Source organism: Elephantulus edwardii, unplaced genomic scaffold, assembly GCF_000299155.1.
Source record: "Elephantulus edwardii isolate Elephantulus edwardi_28Jun2011 unplaced genomic scaffold, EleEdw1.0 scaffold00017, whole genome shotgun sequence".
Classification (NCBI taxonomy): Eukaryota; Metazoa; Chordata; class Mammalia; order Macroscelidea; family Macroscelididae; genus Elephantulus; species Elephantulus edwardii.
Window position 1 is genome coordinate 25,190,036 of NW_006399767.1, and position 11,242 is coordinate 25,201,277.

General features: G+C 39.4%; 1 protein-coding gene across 1 annotated transcript in view; it reads left to right on the forward strand.

The window, feature by feature from the left end:
• The window catches only part of SRPK1 (SRSF protein kinase 1), an 82,635-nt gene extending 74,356 nt beyond the window's left edge, over nucleotides 1-8,279 (forward strand). Inside the window, 2 exon segments of the mRNA XM_006903590.1 lie at nucleotides 6,851-6,943; nucleotides 8,095-8,279. Of these exon segments, the coding sequence (XP_006903652.1) occupies nucleotides 6,851-6,943; nucleotides 8,095-8,279 (278 nt within the window).
• Nucleotides 8,280-11,242: the final 2,963 nt, after the last annotated feature.

Below are 11,242 nucleotides of genomic sequence, written 5' to 3' on the forward strand. Positions count from 1 at the left end.
ATATTCTGCCCAAAGCATCCTTGATTATAGCAACTCAAGGTTTGAATTTGTTCTTCAGTTCCTTGAGCTTAAGAAATGCTGAACGAATTCGACCCTTTTGATTTTCTGACTCCAGCTTCTTGCACATTTCATTGTAATATTTTGCTTTGTCATCCCGTGTTGCCTTTTGAAATCTTCTATTCAGCTCTTTAGTATCTTGAATTCTTCCTTGTGCTTTGGCTTCCCTGTGCTCCAGTGCAATTTTCAGAGTTTCTTCTGACATCCATTTTGGTCTTTTTTTTTCTCTTCTGTCTTTGTAATGACCATTTGTGTTCTTCCTGGATGATACATTTGACATCCTCCCACAACTCATCTGGTCTTCGCTCATTAGTGTTCAGGGCCTCAATCCTGTTCCTGAGATGGTTCTGAAATTCCGTTGGAATGAACTCACTCATAATTTGGTTCCCGCTTCCTTTAACATTAGTGATATATTCTTCAATTTGATTTCCCTGCTCAATTTTTTGTTTAGTTATGCCTCTTTATTTAGAAATCAATGATTTAATAGACAAAACCTAAGTCCTATATTTTTATAAATTTTACAAATTGAGGAACCTTTTGTGGCCTAATGGTAAGGAGCTTTACTTCTGTTGATTATAAAGGAAGACAGTTCTAATCTCCATGGGAGAAAGATGAGCAGTCTCCTTCCTTGCCTCTAAAAATCCCTCTGGAGTGTCAGCTATGAGATGATTCTGACTTGATGCTATACCACCACCAAAACATAAATTCACTGTTCTTTTATTCTCATTTTTGAAAATTAAAGTTGTAGAGGTTGTTTTGAGGTGATAAACAAGTTCAGAAATCTATTTTAAATCAAAATACATTTGGTTGCTATTTCGTGACTCCCGTGGGGAAAACCCAGATTGTCACTTATTCTGAGTAGCTCTGAAAGGAGATTATTAAAGAAATGTTTTACCTTTATCCTTTTGGCAGCTTTTATTTTCTGCCATGGTTTCCTTTAAATAATTGGACATTGAGTCAGTATTTGAAAGAGAAAATGATTGAGAAGATGGGCAGTTTCTTCCTGTGCAATTCCAACTGCCTCTCAGCGACATACAACATAAATAATCCCAGTCAATACTAATGCATTCTTTCCAATTAAACCTCAGATGTTTAACCTTTATAGTTTTAGCCGCTTTTATTTTGCTTGCAGGATTAGTGAAAATTATTAATGAAAATTATTTTGAGAGAAAACATTTAACCATGTCCCCTCCCAATATGGAAAACATGTTCTTGTTATATTTTCCTTGATTATTTGGGAAATAAGTTTTCTCTACAACCCAGAATGTTCTCCATTTCCCAAATTGATTCCTGAGGCTAATAGCCATTACTAGTAGCACTTGCTACTATTCCTAACAAAACAGGTTGGAAAATGCTCCTTTCCAGGTACAATTTAGACCAGTTTACACGCACTAGCCCCTTGCAAGAAGGTATTGCCACCTATGATATACACTGGATTTCTGTTTGCCCTTTTTCCAAGTTAGAAGTTTGTAACCATAGGATTAAAGAGTTTTAGAAGTATCCCACTGTGTTTGTACTTGGGAAGAAAATTAATTTCCTGTTCCCTTCCCTCTTTTCTAGACCCCAGTAAATGTTAATGTGTTGTTCTGAACATACATGTTGTAGTTGAGTTTTATTGAGTCAGAACTGACCCATAGCTGACTCTCCAGTGGATTTTCAGAGGCAATAAATTGCACAGAAGGAGATTACCCTGCCTCTGCCATGGAGGAACTGATGGATTCCAACACTGTGCCTTTGAGTTTGCAGTGCAGCTTCTTACCACTAGGCCACCAGAGTTCCCCTGAACATATATATAGTGGCTAAAATTACAGAAGGTAGGAGTGTATAGTGCCTGAAAATTGGCATGTATATGAATTGTCACAAATAGATGACATTATTTGCCCTAGATATTTAGACTCCAATTTATTTCCTCTAATACCAGTGGTATTAGATCTACAATGCAGTGGTATTAGACTTGAAGCACTTGCTGTAGGACTGTAGTCTACAATATGGATTGAAGCTCAACATCAAGAAGAGAAAGATTTTCACCGCTGGGCCAATTGGCAGCACCATATTAGATGGAGAAGAGAGTGAGGTTGTTAACAATTATAGCTTGCTCAGATCCACAATCAACACTCTTGGCACCAGCAGCTAGGAAATCAAAAGATGAATTACATTGGGAAAATCTGCTATCATGGACCTTTCCAGAGTGCTGAAGAGCAGCGATGTCACTCTAGATACAAAGGTGCTCCTAACCCAGGCTATGGTGTTCTCAATTACTTGTTATACTTCATAGAGTTGAACAGTGACTGAGGGTGACAGGATAAGAATGAATGCCTTCGAGTTGTGGTGCTAGAGAAGAGTGTTGAACATACCATGGACTGCCAAGAAAACAAATTAGGTCTGTCTTAAGAGAGTGAAACCAAGTCTCCCCTTGGAGACTTGGATTTTGAAGCTCCACCTCACTTGGGGCATGTGGCCAGGAGAGATCAATCAGTCCTTGGAGAAGGACATTAGGCTCAGAAAGGTAGACAGACAGCACAGGAGGAGACCCCAGATGAGAGGGATTGTTACAGTGCATGGGGCAATGGGAGAATTGATGTGTCAGAATTAGTGAGACTGGCTCAGGACAGGGAAGGGTTCAGAGCTGCTGTACATAGGGTCGCTATGCATCACAGTTATATTCTCTGACAGGTTTGGAAGCAGGAGTGGTAGATATCCACTTCCTAAATAGCATGCCTCCAGAAACTTCATGAACTTTGATAAATATCGATAGTTGTAAGAGGGGCTTCAGGCTTTTGTTCCTAGGGTCACTATGAGTTGTGCTTGACTCGAAGGCAGTCAGCAACAATTCCAGTGGTATTAGAGCTACAGATTGATCCATAATTAACACCATAATACCAGCTGTCAGGAAATCAGGAGATGTACTACATTGGGAATTGAGGAGCAGTAATGTCAGTTTAAGAAATAAGGTGTGTCTGATTCGGACCATGGCTTTTCTTATCATTTCCCTATGTATCTGAGAGCTGGATAGTGATTTGCAATGACAGAAGAATTGTTGATGTATTTGAGTAGTGATTTTGGAGAAGAGGCACTGAATATCCCTTGACCTACCAAAAGAGCAAATATCTCTTGGAGAAAGTGCAGCCAGAGTGCTCTTTGGAGACAAGGATTATAAAGCTTAGAACATGTTGCTAGAAGGGTGGAGGGTTGGCTAAAGAGAGGAAGATCCTCATTCAGGTGGATTGGCCTGGTGGCTGCTGCAGGGGGCTCTTGTGTGTCAGGAAGTGTAAGGATGGGACAGGGTTCGGATCCATTGTTCATAGGGTTGATATGAGTTGTACTCGACTCAATGGCCCCTAATAGCAGCAGTACCAGTGGTAAGGAATTGTATTGCTAACCCAAAGATACATGGTTCAAATTTGCCAACTTATCTGTGGAGGAAAGATATCCAGTCTCCTCTTGAGCAATTTACTACTTCTGAAAACCTGGAGTACCTTCTGACTCCACAGTACATAACAACAGCTATAGCAGTGCTGAGGAGCTATGCTACTATCTCAAAGGGACGCACTTCATATCCACCTGCTGCTCCATTTGATAAAGTTGGGCATTTTCCTCCTATGTGGTTAAAACTACTTCCGAAAGCCTACTGGAGGGTCAGCTCTGGGTCTATTCTGAGTCGACAGTATACAACAATGCCAGTCAATCCTAATAAAGTTTTTAATGTCAAACCTCAAAATCTTTATACTGCTCTGCTATAGTTTGGCCTGTAAGAGTAGGAAAAAGCAAACTATATGTCCAGTCTAGAATATAGAGTTCTATTTTCCAGAATATATTCCAAGTCATATAGTAGGACTGGCACCTTAGTAGGGTGGCCTCTGTGGACTGCCCACAGTCATGGTCTTTGAATAATAATTGATAATTTTTCATCTCAGATACAACCCTCTAATCAATAAGAGACAGGTTCCTGGCATGAAATACACAATGAAATTCTACATTTAAAACCCAGTCCTACAGAATAGGAAACATATTAAAAGAAATAGTGCTTCACTTGGAAGATTGCCGAGAGACAATAGTTGTTGGGTTTTCGGGTTTTTAAAAAAAGAAACAGTAGTTCACTTATTCATTGATATTCTAACTTAGGTTGTTAATAGGAATTCATACAAAGACATTAGTTGCATTTCTTGCCTCAGATAGGTATTTCTTGGCGGCCAAGTACTTATTAGTAGATCATAAATATAGCCATAGCTTCCCAGAGATTAGAGTGAATTTATAAATGTGAAGTTCTTCACATGAGAAAGGAGATTGTGACCTGAAAACTTTAGAGATTACCCAGGTAGGTGGTGTCGTACAGGTCATTCCTCTCCAAGGCACACCGTGGGAAGTTGGGGATTTTGTTTTGATGTCAAAAGATTCCTTTTTTGAGATTAATCAGAACTGACTTTGACAAGCACTGTGGCAGTTGGACAATTAAAACAGACATTCGGATGGCGGGGAAGAAGAACAAACTGGGGAGGAGGGTAGAGAGAATGGTGCGGCAATGAAGGAGTGAAAGCCCAGATTCCCTGTGATGTTCATTAAAACTAATAAAATTTAATAATAATAGTAATAAAAAAAAAAGATTCCTTTTTTTTTAACTCTGTCTAATAGTGTAACACACTATAGACTGTGCCGCCAGAGTACTTTTTTTTAAAAGAAAATATTTTTTATTTGAGTGAAAGTTTACGGAGCAAACTGGTTTCCAGCCAACAATTCCCTTTGTTTGGCAACATTGATTTTTAAATGATTGCTTTTTAAATTATACCTTTTGCCCCTTAATGATCGTATGAATTATGGGATTAAAATAAAGCCCTTTTCTAGGGAGCAGCCATGACTTTAAAAAAGCATGTTAGTTTTTGTCATCTGCAGTGTAAAAGAGGGTTGCCTGGGTGTTAAGCTGACTGTGTCCAGCCTCTCCACTTAGGTAACATGTACATGTTGCACACACCCTGACAGTGCACACAACCTACACTAAATGCTGTGAATTATATCTCATTGCATGATGTCGACATTCTGTAAATTATAGATTTCAAGGTTAGCAATATTCAAGATGTTTGTAATAGTTTTTTACTAAAAATGTGAACATTTTTCCCCCTAATAAAGCTGGACATGGTGTAGGTTTTTAAGAGATTGAGATTGTACACACCTTTAGTTTGCTTGGCTCCATAGTCAACAGTCTTGGCACCAGCAGCCAGGAAATTAAAAGGCGCATTGCCATGGGAAAGTCTGCTATTAGGGACCTCTCCAAAGTACTGAAAGGCAATGGTGTCTCTCTGGAGACTAAGGTGCATCTGATACAGGCCATGGTCTTCGCAATCACTTGTTATGCGTCAGAGAGTTGGACAATGACCAGGGAGGATAGAAGGAGAATCAATGCCTTTGAGCTGTGGTGCTGGAGAAGAGTATTGAGAATACCATGGACTGCTAGGAAAACAAACAGCTTTGTCCTGGAAAGGGTCAAACTGGGCGGCTCCTTGGAGGCAAGGATTCTGAGGCTCCGTCTAACATACTTTGGACATGTTGTAAGGAGGGACCGGTTCTTGGAGAGGGACATCATGCTTGGGAGGGTGGAGGGACAGCATAGGAGGGGAAGGCCCTCTATGAGGTGGATTGATTCAGTAGTGACTGGGACAATTGGAATGGGTGTATTGGAGTGGAGATGGTGCGATTGGCACAGGACAGAGTGGAGTTTAGGTCTGTTGTACATAGGGTCGCTATGAGTCGCAAGCAACTCGATGGCACATAACAACAACACTATGCTTAAAGCAGAGAAACAAACGAAAAAACCAGCCCCAAACCATTGCTACTGAAGGAGTTCCTACTCATAGTCACCCTGTAGGGTTGAGTCAAACTGGCCTACAGAGTTTCCAAGGCAGTAAATCTTTATGGAAGTGGACTGCCACATCTTTTCTCCCAGGCCACTTACTGTCTTTGAGGCCCCATTTTAATCACCTTCAAAATGGGGTCTTCTTGAGTGGCCTCTTTTTACAGGATGATTGTGAAAATTCAGTAATGATATTGTGAGTGCCTTAACTGCCTGAACATCGTTATATATAAGAGGTAGTGTCTTACGTGAATTCAGAACCATGTTATAAATAATAGTTCTAGAATGCCAAAGCCTTATTGACATATTTTGTTTACGTTCAGGAACCTACCTGAACTTGGATATACAGCCAGAGTGAAATTTAAGATTTAGATAAGCTTCACAAATCCAGACATGGGATTTTCCGGTTGTCATCAGGTGCCCAATCACCTGAAATAACTCTTGACCTTCCCAGACTCCCCTAAAGTATTTTTGGTTGCATTGCTACTTACTTTTAACAGGTAGTCCTTGAAAAAGTTATTCACGGGGGGAACATTTTGTCCTTGATTCTGTTCTTACCCTTCTATTTTAAAACACATTCTGGATATGATTGAGCTAATAGGCGGAATCTCCAAGAAGTTTTGCCCCGGTGGGAAATAGTCACAGGAGGTCGTCAGTTGCAGAGATAGTATCGTTAGTGATAGTTTGCATCTAAGCCCCCCATATACATCTTCAGGAAGCAGAATATTCACACCAAGTTATAGTTATCATTCAAATCCCCTTCATTGTTTTACAGTGGTCTGGCTTTTCCATTACATGGCTAGAACCCCCCTTTCTCATTTAGGACAGAAAGGAAATCTGCAGCGCTTCACAGTGTGGTGTGCATGTTTCTCTTGCTGCCACTGTCTGGAGTTGTTACTTCTGTTATGTATGACTGTTTTCTCCTCTTCTTGAACTGTTTGACTCCTACAGATCACATTGCACTCATCATAGAACTTCTGGGAAAGGTGCCTCGCAAGCTCATTGTGGCAGGAAAATATTCCAAGGAATTTTTCACCAAAAAAGGTAAAAAAATGCATTTGTTCCCTGACTTTAAGAGAACAAAAAGTGTTTTAAAATACAGAGGTAAGTAAAGTTGAATTCTTGCCTTCCAACATGTTGAGAAAACTGATCCTGCCATTGATGCTGCACTAGAGATGGAGATGGCATAATATGGTCAGATTGGAGTCAGACCTCCTGGGTTCAATCCCAGGCATCTGTTAACATACCTTTGACACGGTCTCGGTATTTTATTTTTCTTGTCTCTAATGGAGATATATGTGCTTCCTCTTGAATTAGATAATGTGTATAGTACCTGGTATTAGTTTGGTGATGATTATACTACTGCACTTTTAAGGGGTAAAAAATTTTTGTTAGTATTTGGTTTAAGAACTTCTTTGACCAAAGGCCAAATGAATTTTAGCATCTTCTTAAGAGCCAGGGACTCCAGCTTACTCAAGTTTGTATCCCACGTGGCAAACTGACGGAACACATTTAGTCATACAAAGAACTTTGATGTTTTCAGCTTGGTAAGTTCGTGTTATCTCTTATTAATGAAGAAAACAGAAACATATTTCTAAGTAAGTATTAAATGAACCTTTACATCTCAATATTTCATAATACAGATATATATTCCAAGTAGAACTTGGAATTTGAAATGTAGAAAAACTACTAACAGTTATCAAATAAATGCGTGTCTTATGAAAAAATTAGAAAATGTTTGCCTTAAAAAGCTAAAGTGTAATGCTGCTCTTTCTGAAAGCTACATAGTGTTTATTCTTAAGGTTTGTTTTTATCAAGTTTGCCATGGTGTTACTCATTATGATAATTCGTGTACTCTCAAGCTAAAAGAAGAAGAAAAAATACAAGTGTTTTATTAGTGTGTTTTGGGGTAGCACCTCTACACACCACAAGAGACCGTGTAAACATATAACCCTTTAGTAGATAATACCTAGTTCCTGATAGACCTCCTCAAAACAGAAGTCCCAGATTGATCTTAGGCTTGTCAGGTTGTCTTCTTTGCTTATTTTAAAGAGGAATACATTTTTCAAAAGGATCTTTCTAAAAGTAAAAAGTTTAATTCTTATGATAAAGTTTGATTCTTTGGATTAGTTCCTGGATTTCCACAAGAGGATCTAGTCACATGTTACTATGCTTTGGCCCTGTCTTCACCACAGGTGATTTGAAACACATCACAAAGCTGAAACCGTGGGGCCTTTTTGAAGTTCTAGTGGAGAAGTATGAGTGGTCCCGGGAAGAAGCAGCTGGATTCACAGATTTCTTACTGCCCATGTTGGAGCTGATCCCGGAGAAGAGAGCCACCGCGGCCGAGTGTCTCCAGCACCCCTGGCTCAGTTCTTAAGCCCCAGCCACACAGCAGCACAGCAGAGATCTCATGCTGACCCTCTTTACCTCCCTCCAAGCATTTCCCACCTCCCTCTTCAGGGTGAAGCTCTTCCTTCAAGGGTTTCTAGAGTTCTTTGTTTTGGTTTTTTTAAATCCAACACATTCATTTGGGTTTGCTTATTTGACTCTGTGGAATCCCACAGCCATTGGGCATCCTAGGTGAATTTGGCCTTAGCTGGGCTCTGCCAAAGACTAATAGACTGAAATGTGAAACAGCCTCTTGCCCTATATCCATGCCTTTTCATATGGACATTCTTTAAATTATAAGCATCATTTTTTTAAAAGCTATGAAGAACTATGAGCCCATCCTCTTAATCATTGACTCTAAGAGTCAGATTTTCTAGTTCCTGTCCAATTGCCAGCATGAGGATGAAAGGATGGGAGTGGGTGTTAATTCAGTGTACAGCAGAGACATTAAACTTGCTGTATCCAGGCTGCACCATCTTCCTGGATTATTTGTTCTCCATGTTCACAATTTCTTTTCCCTGCGACTCTTACCTTCGAAAATGGGCTGTCACTTGAAGACCAAGTTTGGGTTCCATTTTATCACTGTTTGAAGCACTATAAGATTCTTTTTATCCTCTAATAACTCAAAGATCCTTGTATCTTCAAGGATCTGATTAATCATAGAAGCAAAACAGAGCAATTGAGTAGCAGTTGTTTCAGACCACAGGCGTTATACAAGCAGTGATTTCCTGTATTCCATCTTTTGTCCTAGGAGCAGATTAGTAGGCTTTCTGGGTTTTGCTTTTTAACCCTGGCTGGCACTTTACTCCTTGCACTTAGTTTATTGCCCCTTAACTAAATAATTCAGGATGACTCTCAAAAGGAGATCTGGGTTTCAGAGCTTGCCCATTCTAAGAAAAGGGGCAAAAAAAAAAAAAAGGCCCAGAGCTCCTGACTTTTTCCTAAATAGTCCTTCGTTTATTTCTGGCTTTTTCTTTACCTTACCCAAGATTTTGGCCCTGAAGTTCTGTGACTTTCTTTGCCTTTCTCATTTTCTCAGAGGCTTGGGGTCTTAAATGGAACCCCTAGATGAAAGAACCAAGGGGAGGGGTGGGTGGAATAGTACTTTGGGGGAGGGGGTTAGTTTTTAAGATTATCCATTCTCTGCTGCTATTGTATGATATAAGTTTTAACCTCAATTTTGGAGATGATTGAGATGTGCTTGAAGCTTTTTTTTTTTTAAATGAGAAAAGCTTTGTAAATTTTATTTGATGATCCTCACTCCTAGACTTGCTCTTGGCATTACATATTTGTTGGATATTTGAAAAGCAAAAGTGGGACGGGATTAGGGTCACAGCCTCTTGTTCAGTTTGTTCAGCATGGACCAAGTGGACCTCGGGGATTACAGCATCTCCGGAAGTGGCTATGGAACTCTAATTTACAGAAAGCCAAGGAGGTGCTCTTGGGGCTCTACTAGCAAAGTTCCCAGGAAGACTGTTGGGTAGTCAATTTTTTACTTGAGAGATTGGAATCTAGTTTTTTGTTTATGAATCCACCAACAATGACAAAGGAAAAAGTGGTGCAATTATGCAATCCTTTTAACTCATAAACAGTACCCTGAGTAACTGGCCAGGCATTCATTGGATCCTTGATTGGGTACTCATGACATCAGACATGTTCCTGTAGAAAGAATTTTAAATCAAGCTGTCTATGCACCTATTAAGAGACTAGATTGTATCAAACAACGGCAGGGAAATTCTTCAGCAATCCTAATCCACCTTGGATTTTCAGCTGCATCTTCATCTAAAGCAATAGCATACAAGAATCTAATTCTCTTCTGCACTGTAAAATCATAGTCACGGAATTAGAAGAATTCTGGTGATATTAGGATAAAATAACGAAAACGAAAACCAGAAGGCCCTATTTTTTAACAAACAATTGACAAGAAAGGAAATTTTGATGAGAGTGATACCTCTAACTTCATTTTAGAAATGTTTCTGTACCACGTTAAGGGCTCTCTCCTTCCTATCATTTAAAGAGCCAGATGAATTTAGAGAACCTGCAAAGAAGCAGCTGTAGAGCTTGATCTATCCTGCGTACCTTTATTGAGCTTAATCACTGTAATTTCAAATTACCTTGATCTCACGAAAGGATTTGTATTTCCCTCAGTTAAAAATACATCCCGGAGTATTTTTATTCTTTCTACTGGGTGCATTGTCTGTTTCCTTTGTAAATGCAGTACAATAAACAAATTATTTAATAATCTGCAGTTTAGTGTTTTCTGTTCCAGTTGTTGCCTTAGTTGATGTGATCCAGAACTCAGTGGGTGGAAAGGATTGATTGAATAATCATTTTGTAGCTTTAATTTTGGGCAGGGTGAGAACAACGGTACATTTTGGAAAATTCTGAGGAATTTATCCCAACAACCTTTTCCCTTAACATTTGCAGGGTGTTTTGTTTTTCTTAGATTACAAAACTAGTGCAGTTGTCCCTGGGGCTCTTGGGTGGAGAGGGAGCAAGTATTGGTTCCATGACCCCTAGTGAAAGCAACACCCAAGGATGCTTCAAATCCCCTTTATAAAATGGCATAGTGTTTGCATATAACTTATGCACATCTTCCCATACTCTCCATATACACTGCCTTGGTAGAGATTTTATTTATTTTTTTTTTCCTATAATTATATTTTAATTTAATGCAGTGTAAATCATACTTTCCCTAGCTCCATTGTACGGACTACAACTACAGCTTTTGGACTCTTGAGTGCTTCATCTTTTATTTATTACAAATAATGTTGCAGTGAACACTGACGTTAAGTAGATTTGAACTTGTTTTCAAGTCTTGAGTTTATACCTAGGAAGTAGAATTACTGGGTCATATGATTTTGAAGAAAACTGGTGGCATAAATACTTCTACCAGCCACTCGGTGGGAGAGAGTTGACCAGTCTTCCATAAGGACTTAGAAACCTGATAGG